This window comes from Echeneis naucrates, chromosome 4, assembly GCF_900963305.1.
Source record: "Echeneis naucrates chromosome 4, fEcheNa1.1, whole genome shotgun sequence".
Taxonomy (NCBI): domain Eukaryota; kingdom Metazoa; phylum Chordata; class Actinopteri; order Carangiformes; family Echeneidae; genus Echeneis; species Echeneis naucrates.
Genome location: NC_042514.1, coordinates 19054434 through 19076197, shown reverse-complemented (window position 1 = coordinate 19076197; position 21764 = coordinate 19054434). Strand labels below are relative to the sequence as shown.

Sequence of the window (21764 nt, the reverse complement as noted above, 5' to 3'; positions counted from 1 at the left end):
AGCAGCATATCTTCCCTCACGTGCCTCCTCCTGTCTCACTGGGCCATGAGGATAGATGAGTCATTCCCAACGAAAGAGCCTTTAACACCTCCTGTTTGCAATATGTCTATCTCTCAGTTTGTCTACTGGATGTCAGTCTGCCTGCATGTCTTACAGTTTTCTATCTCCTTGTCTACTCACAGCTCACAATTTTCTGTCTATTGGTTTTTGTCTGTTTTGTTTATGTGCCTGTTAGCCTTCATCCTGTTTCTGTAGTTGCATATATCCTTGACTTTTAGCTGACTTTTAGAGCCACATGCTCCCCCTTGTGCTTAGTTTGCAGCTTCCCTCAAAACTTGCAACGGCCTGACAAACCATTTTCACTTCAATTCTCTGATCCTCTTCTGGTACCTGAGCATGTTCTCACCTGTTTAACACATGGATTTAACAATTGGGGTTATAAAAAAAAAAAAAAAAAAACTCAGTTCTTCCTCTATTTCAAGATGACTGATCAACTGCCTTGGATGTTCACTTAGGGAAGAGAAAAAAAACGACATCAAAGTTTAAAAGGTCCTTTTATTGCACTTAGTATTTCACTGACAGCAAAACTTGTGATTCTAGGTCTCAGCAGCTTATTATCATCCTTCCTACTTACTATGCAAAGCAGCACAGATCGCCTATTCAGAGTTTGAAGAGGCCTGGCCTGGACTACTCTGTAGTGGCCTACATTACAGGCTGTATGCGTGTTTTGTTGGTTGGCCAAAAGAGCCTCTTCATCTCTTTTGCCTTTGGAGCAATTTGTTAAAAAGCCTTCTTGCCCACTAACCATAAGTAAGGCGCTATCGCTTGAAAGTCATCTGAAATTGTATGTGCAGACATGTGTGGCTGTGCCCCATGTGTAGTATTGTTTTGAGTATTTGTCAGTTGGTTTTGGAATGTTGAAAAAACATATCAACATTCCGTTTTTGTAAAAAAACCAGTGACCTGCAGTGCCAGTGTGTTTTTATTGGTCAATTCCTAGGTGTAAATCAGCATGCTAATAGTGAATGCATTCAATTTAATAACAGTAGTGGGAGATATAAACACAGTTAGAGGTTAAATTAGAAAGGATAGCACTGGAGCGCTGCACCGCCTCCCCTGATCCAAGTCAAATCAAATCCAATTTATTTATAGAGTGCCAAATTATAAAGTTTCATCAGTTGTCTTGATGTATTGTCACAAAGTTCCATCAAAGCACTTTACATATAGAGCAGGTGTAGACCAAACTTTTTATGAAGTTCTTAAAGAGACCCAACATATCCTTCCAAGGGCAATCACTTGGTGACAGTGGAAACAAAAAAAACTTCCTTTAAGAGGCAGAACTGGAGGGCAGCCATCTGCCTCACCCAGTTGGGTTCAGAGAGGGAGCAGAGGAAAGAGAGAAAACCACAACAGGAGAACAGAAGATGCCATGGAAAATATGAACAAAGCATACACTGATGGCAACCTGTTTGTTCTAAATATGTAGAAGTAAATTTAGTAAAGAAGAGGCCACAATGGGAAGTGAGTTGTAATGATAACTAAAGGGAACTTCTGCAGCAGCAGGTACTGAGCAGGAACATGGAGCAGAGATGATTCAGCACCTGTAAGATAGACACAGGAAGGGACAGGACAGGAGGGAGAAACACAGACTACAGGAAGAGACAAAGGTAGAGACATATAATGTACATGCATGGGGAGAGAGAAACAGAGAGGTGCTCAGTACAACCTCCAGCAGTTTCGGCTTATAGCAGCACAACTAAAAGAAAAGGAGTAATTAAACCTTGAATATTTAACTTTGGGCTCTGCTGCTACAGTGTCCGCCCCCCGGACAAATACTGGGAGTTGATTCTATAGAAACAGAGCCTGATAGCTGAAGATCTGCTTCCGATTGACTCTTGGAGACTCTAGGAACTACAAGTACACCTCTATCCAGAGAGTGAAGTGACAATAAGGAAGATTAAGCTCTATGACATATGATGGAGCTTGGTTAATAAGAGCTTCTATTCTGAATTTACTGGGAGCCAATGAAGAGAAGCTAGCACAGGAGAAATGTCATCTGTTTTCTAGTTCCTGTTAATATTTGTGCAGCAGCGTTCTGAATCAACCGAAGGCTTTTCAGAGAACTGTTGGGACTTCCTGATAGTAATGAATGACAGAAGCCCAGTCTAGAGATAACAAATGCATGGACTAGTTTTTCTGCATCCTCTTGAGACAGGATGTTTCTGATCTTTGCAATATTGCGTTACTGAAAGAAGGCTATCTTAGAAACTTGGTTTATATGAGGGACAAAGGACCTGTCCGGATCCGGTCCGGAAAATGACTCCAACATTCCTAATAGTGAAACTGGAGGCCAAACTAATGCCATCCAGAGTGGCTACACAAGGTCAGAGGTAAAAAAAAAAAAAAAAGTTGCAGGTCATCCAGGTCTTTGTATCTTTAAGACATGCCTGAAGTCTGGCCCAATGACAGAACCCTATAGAACTCGTTGATTAACTAAAGTGAGTGAGTGAGGAAGAGTCATTGTTTACATGAACAAACTGATATCTGTCTGATAAGTATGGTTTTAACCAGTTTAGTGGAGCTGTATGATCCAAATTTCATGTTTCAGCCTTTGTAATAGAATATTATGGTCAATGGTGTCAGAAGCAGCACTAACATCTAATAGGGCAAGTATGGAGGCCAATCTGTTGTCTGAAGCCATTAGAATGTCGTTCGTAACTTTTGCCGGTGCTGTTCCTGTGCTATGATGTACTCTAAATCTGACTGAAACTCTACAAACAAGCCATTCCTATGCTGATGTTTCCATAACTGGCTTGTAGCTTCTTTTTCAGGAATTTTGGAGATGAAAGGGAGGTTAGATATGGGTTTATAATTGGCCAAAACATCTGCATAAAGATTATGTCATTTGAGGAGAGGTTTAATAACAGCAAACTGGGAGGGCTGTGGTACATAACCAAGAGAAACACTGATCATATCAAGAATATACATTTTCTGGCAATGTGTAGAATTTATCTGCATTACTGGAGCACAACTTCCTTTCCAAATTTTCTGACGTTTGCTTTAAGGCACAAATTTGACCAAAGTTTATACCATTTATTTATGCCGAAGTACCAGCATCCTCTGTTTCATTACTTTCTTTTTCAGAGGAGAGGACATAAGATTGAGACACAGTGAGGCCATAGTTTCTATTCACAAGGTCATCAATCTGTGTATGTGAAAAGACCTCTGTTGGCTTTTAGACATGGAAGTTTAGCAAATTATGTCTGAATATTCTCTTTAAATTTGGCCACAGCATTTTCAGATAAACAGCTGCTAATAGCTGAATTTGTTCCCTTTAACAATTTAGCTCCCATTTAATTATCAAATAATCTTAGACCACTTCAATTATTTTTCATCTTCTGGTAAACCTAATGGCATATGTTACTGAATAATTTGCAAGTTTATAAAGTGTTGTGAATTATACATACACTCATGAATGTTACATGGAATTATCAGATGTCATACTGCATTAAACACCCTCTAATACAGTGCTGTAGCCACCAAGTAAGAGGAAGAAAACATTCTGGTCAAATGTTAGCACCTCTGTGTGTATAGTCAGAGACGATATAAAGTTTTCTGAGATTCAGTGTGTTAATTTACTATGCAAAGTTCAGAGATTGTGTATTTACTACACTGTGTTAAAATGGCTTTGCTGTGTTTGCATTGTAGAAGTAGGCAAGCTGAGGTGAAAAAGGGTTGTAGTGCATCCAAGCTCAAAAGCCGATTTAACTAATAATCACTGTACTGTACGAAAGGTCTTATTTTCTTATTGACTGCAGCGTTGAAGTCAACCACTTCCTGCACTGTAGGTTGAAGGGTGGACCTCACAGTGCTATAATAACACACTTGTAGTTCTGGGAGCTGGTGTTCCTCCTGTTGTGTTTGCCTTCATTTCTCGGGACCTTTTCTAAAGTTAGTAAACCACTTTCCCAAGATTATCCTGAACCCTGGGCTTTTCAGACTACATAAACATAAGTGAAGGATAAATGTAGAAATTACAATTGGGAACCCAAGGCCCCCCCAGAGAGATGGAATCACTAGTACTGGCCAATGTACTGTTGTTCTTAAGTTGTTATGTGTGTGTGTGGGTTTTTATTTATTTATTTATTTATTTGGCAGTGTCCTGTCCTATTTGGCTTTGTGTCCTTTTGCTTTTCCTACAATTACATTACTGTGCCTGGTGAAGAGAGTGCAAATTACATTAGCATTTCTGCTAGCATCCTTCTGAACGGAAGCTATTAAGTCATTTAATAGTGTCTACTGCACGCTGTTACTTTCCCCTCATTAATTAAATCATACACATACAAACTGATGTCATTTAGTCAGATTTAGGTTCTGTTGGTCTGGTCTCAGTCATATTACTATTATGTATGTGTATGTTTTACTCATACAACAGAGGCCAACATATTAAATCTTAATTAAAAATTTGTATAGATTTTTTGCTTCCGTTTTACGTAATCTACATTAAAAAAAAAAAAAAAAAAAAGGACAACCGATGTGCCATATGTAAAAATTGAGGCTGCTATTTGCTCTCTGTTCTACATCAATGCTTCTTGTATTAACTTTTGGGGGGCTCCCAATGGCTGAATTTTGAACAAGCCATCAAAATGGAGACAAGTACAGTAAGTATTTGATACAATAAAAGCAAAATTAAGTTAAATAACACAGATTTTGATCATGTGCGTTACTGCAAATGCCATATTTCTGTGTCATGAACACAGCTGCTATGTGCTTTCTGACATCCAAACACAGAGCTTACTCTTTCATTAACACAACTTCTTAAAAATATATTACAACTAGTTTGCTTTAATGGTGCCTGGTATTGAGAATGAAGACAAATGATGCATACTGTTAGAGGTTCGTGAACTAATGAGGCCATCCTATCCAATAGCATTATGAAGGAGAATTGTATGCAACCACTTTTTGACAGAATCAATTGGTAATACTGAACAGGACCACAACCAGAATTTGCTTCTGAATGGTATTAGGCACAAACTCAACAAATGAATCATGACTGATGTACTTTGAGGGTCAATCCAAATCAGACAATATTAGACTCGATCTTGATGGAATAGTAAAAGGAATAACTCACTGTTTATGCATGGGTAGCAGCTATTGAAGAACTAGTCGAACCTCAATCCCTCCATTGTTAGAGCACACTATATTTTTGTTCCATGACCTCTGAACAATGTATGTAGGGAAGTCCTTGAATTTGAACTACAAAGATAGAGGGATATCTGAGTAGGACTCAGCATGGGCATGATTATAGAAAAAAATATATATATCTTTATCTCTCATCTAAATTTTAGATGTAGCAATTCTTTATTGCTTTGTTAAGATGTTGACAATTGTCTTTGATTGAGTGAAGTCGGTGGTGTTTCATTTGATTAACAAGAATGAAGACACAAGGACATTGCATGGTTATATATATGTGTGTGTGTGTGTGTGTGTGTGTTACCCATGTGTGGGTTAGTGACAAGAAGCATCAGGTTCCTACTCTGAAGCTCAGTGTGTACCTGCGTGGGGTGCAAGTGACAGATACTATAGTCATGGGATAATGTGATGATTTCGCAGTCAGACAAAGACAAGTAGGAATGAGTGTTGAGAAATTATCAAAGAAGGAATGGAAGGGGACAACTGGGCTTTCATTTCAGGTAAGAAGTAGACAGGAGTTTTTCAACATTTATTTATATTTAAAGATTTCGGATAACAGACCAGCTTCATATTAAAATGGTAATAATTCATACGATTTGTGGTTGAAAGTCACATTTCTATTAAATGGTTTATTCTATAGTTTACAGGTGGGTGCTATTTGATAGGCATTAAAGGGGAAAATGAATTAGTGAATACTCAGTTGTTTGTGGAATGGTTTTTGGAGCTTGTCAGCACTCCTTGTGTGGACACATTCCAGTATCTCTCCTTTTCCTTTGTAGTATCTGAGACATAAAAAAATAGTAATAATAATTGGGGAAAAAAAGAAGCAAAAAGCCTATCCACACCCCACACTTGTTTCTCACACATTTGTATTGCTGATTTGCAGATCATATGAAATAATATGAAATGCTACTTATTTTCAAGAGTTGTGTTTAAGGACGGGATGTGTTCAGTTGTTTTAAGTCAGGTTAGGGTTTGAAATGGTATGGATAATCACTACATCAAGGATCTAGTGTGCTATTTGTAACTTAAGCGTTTCCTGTGCTCTCCACGGCTGTCTAAGCTTTTCTTGTTAAATGCTTAGCACATTGATTTTTTTTTTTTCTCTTTTTTTTTTTTTTTTTTTGTTGTGGTAATGAATTTTCCATCCAAAACAGAGGCCTTGAGGAATCCAAGGCAGTCGGTCCATTTGCAATGACCATGAACACATTTTTAGCTCTGAAAGACTGTGTTTGCCCTCACATTAATGCACCCAGTCACTCAATAATACATTAAAACATTGCCTTTAAACTCATGGATGACAGATGCTCTGTTGCAGCTTTCATCTTACGCTTTCACACACCGACATCTGCCACCTTTTAATCATGCCGGTTGTTTTACTTGTTGTAACAATTTGCCTGTTTTTGTGTCTTGTGTGTCCTCAGGATTGAAAAAGCGTACCAGGAAGGCCTTTGGGATACGGAAGAAAGAGAAGGACAATGACTCTACGTAAGTTCTGATCCTACTCCCTACTGTGTGATCTGTAGATGCATCCAGAGCATATTAAATGTTTCAATGCTGACAGTATTTACAGTATTGCTTTGCTGTGGAGAGTTGTCGTAATCCTCAAAATTTGATTTGTTATTTTAAGAAATTAAATTGGTAAACAACAGCAGGCCATGCTTTTCACTGTAGAAGAATCTGAGAATTGCAATAACAAAAAACTATTAGAGGTTCGACTGCTGCTTCCAATAACTTTGGATGATCTGAAGTGGTATACTGTGTATTGTATTGTGTTTGTGGATCAGTTAATCTTTCAGTATGTATCCCACTTGACATATTAATATGAAGCTTGAAAGTAATGTCACTACTTATTCAATACCTTTGACAATGTTTGTTTGCACTCAGCCAATGTCATACAGTGGCTGAAATTATGCAAATACTGCAGGATTCAAAATGCACTTCATAGACCAATTACATCATATTTGAAGTACTTGGTGGGCCTGATAAATCTTTATTAAAGTGATTACAGAGGTGTTTAGCCAATTTGTCACTGTGCATCAGACTCTTAGCACACTGTGAAAGGTTTGCGCAGTGGGATGTCTGTGGGAGTTGATTTGTCAGTGAATAAGTGTAGTAAGCATGCTTATTTGAAAGGATGTTTCCTTGAATACCATTTTTAGATATTTTGTCTCGATTAATTAGCAAACCACTTAATGTGTGAAAGTGAAGAGCTCACATTAAATTACTTTTATGTTCTCTGTTAATTTCTTTCTTTAATTTTTTTCACAGGGGGTCCCCAGACAGAGACGGGGGTGTAAGTAGCAAACAAATTAATTAATTAATTTATGTATGTGTGTGTGTGTGTATATGTATATGTGTGTATGTATGTATATGTGTGTATGTGTGTATATGTATATATGTGTATATATATATATATATATATATATATATATATAAATAATATGTTTTCTGTATTCATGTATTACTAGAGAACACTGAGGTACATTATTTATTTTCTGTGCTCTTTATTTGCCAGGAACCCCAAGAGGTTGAATCGGTATCAAACTCGGCCCTTAAGTACTTTAGAGTTGTAGTAATAGGATAGTGTAGTGTGTGGAACTTAGATTCATTACAGACACCACAATATATTCTTAAACTCATTATTCTATGGCCAGCATTGCTATCTTTTCATCTGCAGTCATTCTGACGCTAGGCAAAGCCTAAAAAGGCATACATGCCAGCTTGGTATGCAGGGGTCCAGGGTTCGATTCCCTAGCTGCAAAGCACCCGCTAGTGGCATTCTTGTGCCTGTCCCAAGCTTGGATAAATTGGGAGAGTTGCATCAAGAAGAGCATCCAGCATAAAATTAGCCAAATCAATCATGCAAGTCACAGATACAACCTCTGCTGACTTGCTGTGGTGACCCTGGACAGTGTGGAGCCAAAAGAGGAAAAAATAAATAAATATATATAGATTGTCGCGACCTGAAAACGGATAAGCAGTTAAGGATGAATTCATGAATCATATAGATTGTTGTTGCAGAATGTAGGATGATTATCAACATCATGATCAAGAAATCATCAGAACCCAAGCAGTCCATTTATAGTAGCAAAAAAATTGGGAATAAATAAATGAATGTGTAATCCTTTATTTATCTAATATAATGACAATAGAAAGTCAGGATCACATTGCCTGCACCATAGATCCATTATACAGTAGTACACATAGAAACACATCCAGTAGTAGCAACGTGGTGCAGAATACACTGTATCACCAGTCTCTGGTGGGTTTTTAGTCATACTGTCTTTCTTCTCAGTCTCAGAAGAAGACCAACGGAGCCCCGAATGGCTTCTATGGAGATATCGACTGGGACAGATATGTAAGTAAAACCTCAAATGTGGAATTTAGTGTTATCCTTATTTGATCTGGTGATTCATCTGATTCTGTCAACTTTTCTTTTTCTAAGTCATAGCAGAAGGTTTGTTTTCATTTACACCAAATTTTGGTTATTTATTGATTTGCATTATTGTAAAAATCAGTGAAAGAAGTCAGTGAATACAGATAGTAAATTAAGCCAGTGTGCTGCATTAACTATTATCATTAGTAACATTTATTGCTTACATTGTAGGTTAGTGTTATGACTTTGTCAATATGTACTTGGTCATTTTCAAAGGATCCTAGCATTGGTTATGACTGGAGGTATTGTATTTATCATCTGAAAATCCCAATGGAAAGTAAATGTACCAGCACCACAAAATATGAACCAAATGCTGTCTTTCTATTATAATTTCATTTTCAAATCATTCCAGTGTGTGAAGTGTAACATATTGGTAGACAGACATTTTAAAAAGTTTACATGGACTCTCCTTTTTTCCTTTTTCTTTTTTTTCCCTTTTCCTCCAGAACTCACCTGAGTTGGATGATGAAGGCTATAGCATCAGGCCAGAAGACGAGTCAGAGGAGGGAGATATCCTCAGCAATTTTTTGATAAATTATCTCACAGAATTAAACAAACTTATTTTCTATTTGCATCCATCCAATATTTATGAAATATATCATACTTATAACATGTTAATTGGGAATTGCTCTTTGTGTACCTTTTATATTCCGTTGGGACTGCCTCATCAGTGGGCACATGTTTTTTAAGAGAGACCTAAAAATAATCATGCAACTTGATGTACAAATGAAAAGGGCAGCACCTACTTAACACAGTGTAAACACTCACAATTAATGAAGTCACAAAATAATGAAGCAAGTTTAATCAGTGATGTGGTGCAGCGTCTGCTAAATTAATCCTGGACAACTTCTTTGACTCTGTGCCCCCACCTACCACCAAGAAAACCCACTTCTTCTCCTCTGATGAATCAGAAGAAGAGGAGGACCACAGGAAAAAATTCAAAATCAAGATCAAGCCGCTGCCCGCCGATCGTGTCGTGTCAGCCCCTTCAGTCGATGAGCTCAAAGCTTCCATAGGCAACATAGCTCTGTCCCCGTCTCCTCTGGTGAGTAATTCTGCTATGTCACTGCTGTGTTTTACTCCAGCGGCACATCGTAATGGTGTTTAGATTGTTGTAACGTGCACGTGTGAATCACTCCTGCTTCTTTTCTTCATCTATCTGCCTTTTAACATTTAGAGATGTTATTTTATGTGTCCAGATGTGGCAGTGCATGGGTGTTGTTCAGGTGATGCCTGATCAGTGCTGTGAGTGATCTCATGGCTTTTAGTCTTTTCATTTTTGAATACAAAAAGAAACAAAACAAACATACCACTGCAAAATGAAGCATTTGATGTTGTCCTGTTGCCAAATATTAAGGTTTGAGGATCTTATTTGAATCCATGCATATTAACTGATGAGCATGGCTTTGGCCTCCACTGCCTTTCTAGCTCCTACCCATAATTCCTATCCAGTGACAGCAGTTAGCTTGGATGTCTGGCCTAAATAATTCAGGTAGGAAAGTGGGCACAATGAAACCATGTGTCAGTTTGCTGTACAGTGAGGTTGCTTGTGGTCATCTGAGCTTCAGTCCTCAATAATTCAGTCCATACTCCACTGGCTCTGTTCTTGTGATCAGGTGTGACAGTCTTTTCATGCCGGGAACATGTGGGAGGGAAACATAGGGGGCACTGATTGTTTTTGCCATTTTGAAGGGGCATTACTATGACATAATTATGATATGCATGGCCCATTTTACACAGATGAGGCCACCCCTGACTAATTGTAGACTTGAATTGAAATGAATTTCTGCAAGATTAGTTGTCACTTAATCTTAAATTCCACAGAGGCCAAGTTTTCATTCAGCTGAAGATCAAAGGGATTCTTGTTATGTCAGCTCTTTTGATTAGCAATTTAACACGATCTGAATCCTATTTTCACATTTGTTGAAACACATTTGTTATGTTATTAACTGGAGTGGACATTTTAATATTATAGAGGAGTATATTACATACTGTGGCTACTTATTGTCCTATCACCAGTATAAGATCTATTAGTTTATTTTTTAAAAATTGCCACATTAACGATTGATGAAAATATATGTGAAATAATAAAATTTGTATATGGAGCTGTTTTAAAGTAAGTTTCCCCAACCTTCTCATTCCAATTCATATAATGTAGTGAAATAACCTGAATCTTAACAAGGATCAGAATTACTGCCCAGCTTTTTCCTCCATAAATTACATGTGTCATGCAGTCATTCAGTCCTTGGCATCTCTGGCTGACCTTGGCTCTGGACTGACAATAAAAATGATCAGATGAAAGAAGAGAAGCCAAATGTCAACTGGCCACTGAAAGCCAGCGCTGATTCTTGACACATGATTCTCTTCTTTTGGAAAAAAAAAAAAAAAAAAAAAAGACAAACATAGTTGGAATATCATTTCAATTTCTTGGACCCAAGATTAGAATTATTTTAACACCGATTTTCTTCATATACATTTGATATCTCAAGATTTGTGATATTTAGTGTGGTATCTAGCAGAATGCATGAGTTTCGTTTATATATTATTTAGCATGTTTTTCATGAAATATTTGAAGGTACACAAACTGAAAAGAACACAATGATGCAGGTGAACATTTTATTTCATTTGAAAGCCAGGGTTTTATGTTCATGTCAGGATTTATTGATAACATGTAGGTTTAGGGATGAATGCCTGACTGGTGACAAGCCAAAGTACAGCACTGCCTTTATTTGTCTAAATGTGTTTTGCATTGCAATATTGATGTAGTTCCCACCACCCTCTTCTGTAACTACACCGATCACCAATCTCTTCTTTGTATCTCTCCTTTATCCCTCATCCTTCGCTGCCCCTAATGATGATGCTAACTTCTATAGAGGAGTCCGGTAAGCCTTTGCTTTGCATGTTGCTGTTAGTTTTTTTTTTTGTTTGTTTGTTTTTTTTTATGCGTCTTGACTGTCAACACAATAATTTCTCCAAATGTTCTTGTAAGATCTGCTAGTTATACCTGAGACTGAGCTAAACACATTGAGAAGGAGTATATTATCTAAATTTGTTTTAACAATTTGTAGGGAATTGGATCAATATGTGATTTTCTTTTTTTTTTTTTCTTTCTTTCTTTCTTTCTTTCATGGTAATGTTATATACAAAGATGTAGGCATGTGACTTCTCAACACTTTTATGGCACTTGAAGGCTGATTTGTTGACTTAGTTACTTGGAGCTCTTGGAACAAGACCCCTGCTCTTGAAATTGTTTCCGCTGACTAAGAAGTCTTAAATCTTATTTTAATTGGTTCTTCAGTCCTTATTCCAAATAACAAGTCTTCAAGCAGTAGGAGACAAGAAAAGGAAGGAGTTAGTAGTTAGACAGTTAGAACCAAAAAAAGTCATTTTCTTCTTGTTTTCTAGAATTGTGTTTAAGAAGATTAATTTGGAAGAAAAACCTGTTATCTTCTTGGAAAATTTATCACATTTCAAAATATCTGTGATTAGAGCAGCCTGCCACAGTACAGTCTGAACAACATAGGGAGTGCCTGCATCGTTTGCTCTATGTTAATGTATGAACTGCTTCACAAACTGCCACATTACTCTTGCACCAAAGGAGAAGATGCAGTTTTGAATGTTAAAAAAAAACAAACAACCAAACAAAACATATTGGTTGGTAGTCTTCTATTCTAAACATCCGCATGCTTGTACACATTTTACAAATAAGTCTCCTTAAAGCTTAGTTGCTGATGGAGGCTAAAGGTCACAGTGTACGACACTGAGCCCTTCCTGTTCTTCTTCCTGTTTACATACAGCAGGAGACGCTGATTTGCCATGACAAGCAGCATTGCACTTTATCCTGCGCCAACACTGTCCAATGGCGTTAATCCTCTCCACCAGCATGTCCCACCCCTCTGTTGCATCACTCTAATCACTCATGGCTCACTGCACAACTGGAACAAGCACAAGAGAGGGAAGGAGGGGAGACAGGGTTGATGTGAGTGGGCATGGATGCAGGCAGATGGAGAGATTTCAGCAGAAATTATGGGGCCCAACAGGGCAGTTGGAAGCCTCACACACTCAGTAACATTAGATTGCAAAAAATGCAGATTTTAACACAAAAATTATCAGAAAGGCTCAAATATATTTTTCAAGTTCTTGCATTGAATAAGGCAAAAGAATTCTCGCAAAATCAAACAGATGAAAACATGGCATAGGTTGGTATAGGCATGGCAAAACACTATCCCCAAATCTGAGCAACCAGGCCAAAAGTCTTCCCCTGCTCTCCTGATGCATATAATGTGATGTCTGCTTTACTGATTTGTTACTCTCTGACCAGGTATCTCTTCTCTCTTCCTTTTTGCTGGTCACAGAAACGTAGCCCGGTAAGTGTCCTTTTCTTCTGTGTCCCTGGGGTCACGCTAAATATGTCACACAGCTTCTTGTACCCTTTTGCTTGTCACCTTTTCAATGCGGTAGGTTGAATAACCCTGAATTTTATAAGTGGCTCAGCAATCAAATTGGTGAGTCAGAATTCCTTGCTGATTTGTTTTGATATTCATGTTTATTCAAATAAATCAATAAATAAATCAATCAGTAAATACATTTTTCCAGGTTCTCAAAATTACCAGTATGCTTCAGCACTTCTTCTGCTTCTCCTCTGCTCTTTTGTCTTCTTTCCTTCTCTGCTCTCTGCTCTTCTTGCCTTCTTGTGTCCCTCTCATGGTGAATTTATACCACCATGCACACATGCACTTGGTGGCTTAAGCTCCCAGCTGGAGAGGCATTATTTGCATTGTTGTCTCCAACAACTACAAAAAAATTACTTCTATTCAAATGTTCTTGTATTTCAACCTTATAAGCCTCATACATTCAGCTTTGTAATATTCTTGCTTTGACACCACAAACCACTACTCAAACCATTAAGCCCAGCGCAGGAAGCAGCGGTGTCACTTTATTGCAAGTGCAGTATATTGTTTTTTACATAACCTTAATTTAAACTGCTTCCTTGATAATACAGTTTTTTGGGTTCAGAGAGCTGCCATGCCATTTTACTTTGTTGGTGATTTGGTAAATAAGGAATCATTTGGCAACACTGCCACCGAAAGCACCTTTGTTTTGGAATCAGGAAGTTGGTTCATAGTGTAGAAAAAGAGGTGTAGCAAATTTTATTTGTAGTACCTATTTTTTTTCTTTAAGAGGAAGAACAGCATTACCTGTAATGGCTGGGTGCTTTGTGTGTGCGCGTTTGGATGTGTTGCCTGCTGCTGTGTAGCCTGTAACTGGTCAGGAAGTTCCAGAAGACTCATCAAATTAAGTCAACCAAAGGCTGCAGAGCATCCTCTGACACTACACTGTACACTGTGTCATTGCTCTGGTTGAACCACACAACTTCCTGTTTATTAAAACAGAAGTATAATTCAGTTGGGAGTACAAATATTTTGCATTTTCTTATATATCTGTGACTGTTGTACATGGATGGGACAATTCAGTTCGAGCTAGTTCTCTTACCTTCTGTACATAATTTTGACTCTTTGTTGTGTACATTCCTATGTCCTATGTTTGGGTTTTTATTTTTCACTCTTTTCTTTTCATGTTACAGGCCTTGAAAAGGAATACATCCAGTAAGTATTCACCCTGCTGTCGTTTGTCCTCAGACAAGGTTAATTAGACAGTGAATTAGGAGGATATCATGAAAGTCACATGTGAGAACATATTCTATCTGTGATTACAGGTGAGGAGATAGCCAGACCAAGACGTGCTGTTCCAACTATTCCTACAGTGGCCCCCACACCAGCTCAAGCACCACAACCCCCCAGGTACAAAGTTGGATGCAAGTGACTTGCCACAAGCCACTGCTATTCTCAGACTACTGAAATGAATTCATACTGAAAGTTGATTATGTAACATTTGTCCATTGGCCCCTAGAAATGCCTGCCACATTATGTGTTTCTGCTCATAACTTCTGTCTGTTAGATCCCCCTGTGAAGTAAATCGGTTTTATATTCATCCAATCTTTATGCTTTATCTTAGCACAGATAACGTATGACTTAAAATTTTCAAATGTCTGCTTCAGTGAAGTCTTTACTTTAACTAGCCTTGACCCCACAAAGAGAACTTCTTTAAGTAATAGTCAAGCAGTGTTTTCAAGGTAAACATGTTATCTCATGCTTCTAATGTAATAGCAGGGTCCTCATGTATGTGTTCATAAAATTACAAGGATCTGTTGTCTGTCCAGTGCAATTAATAAAAGCCATGGAATAAGTTAGGCGCAGATACTCTCTCCACAGCTGTAGCTCATTTCCCATATATACTTATTTACACAGCGAATTACGTAGTACCCTCTCTCACCCTCTCTCACTTTACATCACTGTTGTTGAATTGAGCACAGTGCAGTCCTGAGACAGTATGTACTCTGCTGACTAAAGTGACCCGCCCCCCTTTTTCTCTTCTTTGTCCTCTGTCACTGCAGTCAACAAACAACGGTCTCTGAAGACACCACAGCCTTATTCGGCCCCCCCTTGGACACAGCCTTTGGAGAACAGAAAACTGAAGGTAGCCCTTCCTTTGTCACTTTATGTTTGTGTCTATGTCTTTATGTATCTTTGTGAGTCTTTGACTGTATTAGTTTTTAGAATACATTTGTGTTGATGGCTTTTGCCTACATTGTTTTAGTGTGACATAATAAAAAGGCGTTCTGAGCACACTTTTATCGTCTCTCTAAGGCTTTCGGCTAGATCCTGCTGTGTTGTCACAGCAGATTCCCTCTCTCTCACACTCTCTTGCTCTCTCACCTATTTCTCTACTATCATTGTTCTTCCCTTAAGCTCACAGTGCAGTTGAGGATTCACCCAATCTGTCTTTGCTAAGGTCAAAGTTGAAATTGGCACTCAGAGTTCCTGTTCATATGCACACTGCAGCTTGTTATTATGCAGATGACTCTGTTGCTTCCTGCTTTTGTCCAATCCAGTAGGATTTAGTGATGCAGTCTGTAAGAGAGCTCTTAAGTATTATGTCACTACCATGTTAGACATAACTGACATCAACTCCACACAAATTCCTTTTACATTCATTCATTCAGACAAATAGAACAGCTTTTTGTCTTTCAATCTGCCACTTTTTACTTTTACTTTATTGTTCAACCTTAAGAGAATAGAAGCAGCAGTCTCCCTGGGTGATGCAAGGGTCAAGTATAATATTAATAAAAATTAATTGCATATGGTAATTTAGACTCATACAGTCTAAATCAACAGTAATCAATAATTTGTACATTGTTTGAGTGGACTAGGTTACAACACCATCTTCATGTATTCACATTTTGAGCTGAAAACTAGATTCGACCATCAAATTATCCTCGGCATTCAAGTTAAATACAGAAAACTCATTAGGCCTCCAACTGATACAACACAATCCAACTCTGGCTTTTAAGTTTGCCATTGAGTCTGGAAATAACTTCTTGCCGGCTAATGATTATTATTCACATATTGATCATTGCGCTTTTCCTTCTTAAATCTGTTTCTGTTTGAAGCCATACAGACTGAAAAGATTATTTGTTATAAATGCTTATGCCCCTGACTTGGCCTGCTCTGTCCCCTCATGAACTTAGTTGTTGTGTCTGAGTCCGATCCATGGGGTGCTCCTCTGTCAGAGCCAGAATCCTCTTTGACAAGGTCCTTCCCAACAGGAAGTAAGTTTGGTAAACCACTGAATATTTTGCCACCCTTCCTCTTCTCCCTGGAATGACTGCACAGCCCAATCACCTCATGAACCCCATTCATCATCTACACCTGCGAAATGATGAAGTCACACGATAACACTCACCTTATCTATAACAACCAGCCCTAATCCTCTTCGTGTCATGCAATTTCACAGCAAAACGACACATTGCTGACTGTAGTGTGTTAAGTTAGACGTTCACTTCCAGGTTGCCATACTGCACCAACCCCTCCTTCTGCCTTTTTCTTGCATTTGGCATGGTAATGACTGAATATACTGTGTTGCATGGTGAATGGTTTGTGGGATGATGCCTTCTCAAGTTTTCATGGTTGTGTTTGGCACATGGAAACAACATCTTTCATCGCCCATTTTTTCATATTGTGATCTAAAAATGTAGCTTTTGTTAAAAGGTTTTTCTATCCCGTACGTAGTTCATCTATGATTCTTCTCACCATAGTGATGGTAATACTTCAATGAATTAAAATTTATATTATGAACACATTGCCAAATAAGCAATCACCAGTGTTGATAAGGTACTAATCCAGATGTCATTTGGTTTAACTGATAGGACTATTCATTGTTTCACTTATGTCATTCCAGCTCCACCTCCACTTCCACCTAAGAATGTCCCAACCTCTCCCCCAACAAGTGGCCCTCCCTCTCCAGATGATACTGGTAAAAAGCCTTCCTATTGTAGCACATCAATCTTTACATTGGATCTCAGCAGCTTCTTTATCTCTTATTTCTCTGTCGACTTGCCTGTCTATGTTTGTAAATCAACTGGTGGTTTCTGATTGGTTATCTGTGTTTCAGCTTCAACAGAAGCACAACAGGACGGTAGGAAGCCCTCAATAGCAGATTTGGACAACATTTTTGGACCAGAGCAAGCTGCCTCTGCTTGCGAGGATACAGGCGACACATGGGTCTGCTTCAGTGAAGAAGCTTCAAACCGACCACCACTACCAAAGGAACCAGCACCTCCATTACCGACCTCCCCTCCTCCTCTGGAATCTTCTGCCGCTCCCTTACCTTCATCATCACCTCCACCAGAAGACCCTGTACCACTTCTCCCTCCCTCCACTCCCCCAAAACAAGACCCTGGTCCCCCTCTGCCAACCTCCTCACCTCCCACAGAGGAAGCTTCTGCACCTCCAGTCCATTCAGGTCCTCCAACGCCAGAAGACCATGGTCCTCTCACACTAGCCACGTCTCCACCCTCTGCACCTACAAACGAGCTTACATCTCCCCCCACCTGTTCTAACCCTCTTCTTGATTCGTCTGCCAGTGTTGCAACAGCTTCTGTTCCAAAAGCAAGCACCCCTCCAGCAGTAAGTCCCTCTTTTGAGGAATCTGCACCACGCTCTGTCCCACCACCCCTCGTCTTGTCTCAAGAGGAGCATTTGAATAACACAGACATCCCCAAACCCAACGAGGATATAGGTGAAACTGTCACCTCACCCAAAGATGCTAGTCAGGGGAGCCGGAGTACACCTCCACCACCTCCTCCCCCCACATACAGGGCAGTGGTGTCTTCACCAGGTCCAACATCAGGAGCTGGTGGAACGAATAGTGGTGAGTAAACCGTGGTTCTAACTGGAATAGGTTTTACAGTGGACAGGAATTTCGAGCTTAGATATGTGGAAATAACTGACCCTAATCCTCACCCCTGTGTTAAAAGAACAGTGATTGATCACCACAAATGGAATTAAACCAAACGAGATGAATGAATTAAGTGCTGCTTTTCTCGATAATGATGATTAGGTGACTAATAATATCAACAGCATTCATATGAATCAGGTCAGACATGCGAATTGTTCTGATACAAATTGGAATGGGCTTTCATTGCTGACATTGTGCCCACTCCAGCTTTCAGCTGATTGTACTGTCTGTCTTGTTAAATTCACACAAACTGAACGTGGTTCTGCATTTATTTATTTATTTATTTATTTATTTATTTTTCCTCCAGACAAGGGGATCAGGCTTTGACCTGGTTGAATTAATAGTACCATTTTGTGATGAGATTGTTTTGTTAGCTAGAGCTTTGTTTTTTTTTTTGTTTTTTTTTTTTGGGGGGGGGGGGATTGGGGGGTTTGTTATTCTGACTGCTGCATAGCTAAAGGTCAGACTGGACATGGGGGAACATTTCCATTTTTTCCTTTTCTGTAGCTCTGCACATTCAAAAGAGCAACATAAAAATATCTAGTAATATTTTTCAGATTAAATGATAATTATTAACTATTAAATTTAATAGATAAACATTTTCAATCAGTTATCAATAAAAAAAACATTATTGTCATTTTATTTGTTCTCTGTTGCCATTGTTAAATGTTTTAATTCTCAACCAGTTCTGTAGTCACTTTCAGCATTTAAGATGCCACTCACCAAAATTCATCATAAAACCATCTGAAGAAATGGTCTCACTACAAAAGAATGGATAATTAATCAATTATATTATATAAAGAAATGTTTTAAAAAAGCTTAGAAGAAAAACAAGATTTGACTTAAAGCTGAGCAAAGAAATAAAAATGAAGCTGTAATTTTCAGGCAACATTTAGTCTGATGGCAGTTTGAGGATACCCATCAGAAGGCAGCTAAGGTAACAAGTGTAATTTTCTGTGTTAAATCCTCTACAGAAATGCTGATTGTGGGTTGTAAAATAGTTCAAAGTAAACAAAACTCTTTTTGTGAACGCAAACTCTTGATTTTTATATCGTAATTTAAATCTGTTTATGTGGAAGTAAACCTTGTATTCCTCAGTGACACTCTGCTTTAGGATACGTAAGGGCAAGTAATTACTGTGTATACTAATATAGTCTTCCCTGTCCTATCCTGCATTGACTGTTTTCGTACTCTGTAGTGGAATTATTTTAACTGTATGTGTTTCTGCTCTTCGCTGCAGGTTCCTCTTCTCCTGTACGACCAGCCACTCCTTCGTCAGTCAACCCCACTCCACCACCACCTCCGCCACGCCCCCCTTCACGACCCAAACTTCCTCCTGGAAAACCCACTGTTGGAGATCCAGTAAGAGCTGCATTTTTTATTTCTAAATCTCACTCCTTTTTGAAAGTGTTTTCTCTCTTTTCCATCTTGTTGTTGTTCAATTAATTATTCTCTCAGGCATGAATTTCCCCAACACAACTGTTTTCCATGGTGAAGTAACCTTTAAGGAAAGCAGTTCCAGAAAAACTGAGTGTTTTACTCTTCCATCAATTTATTATGGTCCAACATAAACCAAATCTAGCCCATGTGTCGTGTAAAACAAAAATATACTCTTTTCCTTTAATTTCTCAGAATCGTCCATTCAGCCCGCCAGTCCATTCGGCCAGCCCCCCGCCTGTTGCCCCATTGGCACGGGCTGAGAGCACCTCCTCCATCTCTTCCACCAATTCGCTGAGTGCAGCTACTACTCCCACCGTTGGCAAAGAGCTCTCCGTGTCTGTGTCAGGTGTGTGCCTCTTCAACGGTCACTGAGCGGTGCTCCCTGTGGTCTGTGGTCACAGAGGCTAGAGATGGCAGCTGAATTCATCTGTTCCTGTGTAATATTAAAGGTTTATTATTCATTTTATGCACCGGCCCTGTCTTTCCTTTTGCTCAGAGTATGTGTGAAATGAGTCACGCAGTTTCTATTTATCTATTGATATTTTAAAAATATCAATAGATAAATATATTTCTGGCAAATCCTGAGAGTTTCCCAGTTGTACTAGTCGACTAAGTTATGAATATTAGCATTTAGTGTCAGGGTTTGTTGTATTTCTATATATTTTTATTAAGAAATAACTATTCCTCTTAGGAACCAACTACACATATATATTGTCTGGTTGATTAATTAATGACAAAACAATACATTCCTTGATGTAACTTCAGAGAAGTGTTGGAGAATCAAGCACCACCAAGCGGAGAGTGGATAGTAACAGATGCGTGGACTGTAACATGGCTGAGTCATAAAGTAAAAAAATACCGACCCTGAAGGCAGCGTTTGCATAAAAACAGAATATAGGTTGGAAGTTGCTTTATTGAACAGACTGTAGGCAGAAATAAAATAGATCCAAAATGTCACATCAGAAATTATTCTAATGGTGATTTAGTCTCTATTACAGCTTATGATCCACACTGTATCTATGCATTGGAGCTTTGTTGGTAGAGCAAAGAGCTGAGTCAGCTTTTATGATCAATGGCCCCTCTCTGTTCTCAGTGCCTTTTTGATTTTTGTATTTTGTCATCACATCTGTATGTACAGTCAGATAATTAGTTTTTGTATTTTATAGTATTTTTTCCATGCATCCAAGTACTTATCATTTTTTATTTTTTAAATAATTCTTCATAATTTTGATTTCTTTTCTGTTTTGCCTTTTGTTTCTCTCATTTGGCTTGTCAGAAGATGATGCTTATGTAGACAAACTGCCCACCTTTGAGAGGCACTTTGATTCATTTGCAGGTATAGTAAAAATCCCCTCCGAGATTGGAAAGGGGATGGTTGGGGGAAGGGATTTGGAGTGTACTCCTTTGACAATTTCATTCCATTCTACGCTCCTTACCCAGAGTGCACTTGACATAAAAGGGGAAAGGCAAGAGTGTTTCTTGGTGATTTCTTGATGTCACTAAAAAATAGTGAGATATTTTTCCCATATTTCCTTTTGAAAATGATTAGATATGTAAAAAATACATAGTCTCTGTCCTAACACTAACTAATTTCACTAGTTTTGCTCAGATGTAGGGACATACCACATACACACTTTTCTTTTTAAGAGTGGTAGCATTTTTCAGTGAAATAATCATTTTTCATTGTTTTGCTCTTGACACCTCATACCTACCCACTCATTACCCAAGCATTAATAGAAATGACAGCCTCTCTCTCTCTCTCTCCTCATTTTCTTAGCCATTCCCGTTCCACATGTTACCTTCAGACAAAATCTGCCAGAAAAAAATTTAAAACGGTGTCACAAAAATCTCCATCTATTTCATAACATTAAAGCAAGTTTTAAAGTATCTTCCCCTTTTCCCATCTGCCCCGCTCATGAGACTTTTCTCTCTGTTTTATGAATATACACCATTGGCAGTCTTACCATCCATGTCACCATGGCAACTTCCCATCTCTTCTCCTCATGACACATATTTTGTGTGTGTGTGCGCAGTGCAGTCCCTCCCAGATACCTCTACTCTGAGTGCACCACAAGAGTGTTTTGTGTGCTGTGTCTTCAATGAGCGTTTCTCAAGAGCTTCTTACATGCAGGCCCTTGAGGTCCATATTGTCTGTCTGTGTCTCTCTGACACACACACACACGCACAGTCACAACAGTATGCATACTCTCAGATCAGAGCTGCTGCTTATAGAGTCGTTTGAAGTTTGGCATGAGAATTAGGCCAAATTAGGCAGGCAGCAGCTGTTTGGTATTCATGCCATCCTCTCCTTCACTGCTGGGTTAGCACGGCAGCC

At 38.7% G+C, this 21764-nt stretch overlaps 1 protein-coding gene across 3 annotated transcripts in view; it reads left to right on the top strand.

The window, feature by feature from the left end:
- sgip1a (SH3GL interacting endocytic adaptor 1a) overlaps window positions 1–21764 on the top strand; it is a 51925-nt gene that overhangs the window by 19041 nt on the left and 11120 nt on the right. For 2 of the 3 annotated variants that reach the window (XM_029500245.1, XM_029500242.1), the window contains exons 3-17: window positions 6618–6681; window positions 7465–7489; window positions 8492–8554; window positions 9079–9142; window positions 9502–9677; window positions 11506–11514; window positions 12988–12999; window positions 14217–14238; window positions 14349–14433; window positions 15087–15169; window positions 16221–16301; window positions 16931–17005; window positions 17144–17902; window positions 19230–19351; window positions 19622–19775. In XM_029500245.1, coding sequence (XP_029356105.1) covers window positions 6618–6681; window positions 7465–7489; window positions 8492–8554; window positions 9079–9142; window positions 9502–9677; window positions 11506–11514; window positions 12988–12999; window positions 14217–14238; window positions 14349–14433; window positions 15087–15169; window positions 16221–16301; window positions 16931–17005; window positions 17144–17902; window positions 19230–19351; window positions 19622–19775 — 1794 coding nt within the window. Of the gene's footprint in view, window positions 1–6617; window positions 6682–7464; window positions 7490–8491; window positions 8555–9078; window positions 9143–9501; window positions 9678–11505; window positions 11515–12987; window positions 13000–14216; window positions 14239–14324; window positions 14434–15086; window positions 15170–16220; window positions 16302–16930; window positions 17006–17143; window positions 17903–19229; window positions 19352–19621; window positions 19776–21764 lie in introns of all 3 variants that reach the window. The other variant, XM_029500244.1, reaches the window with a different exon arrangement.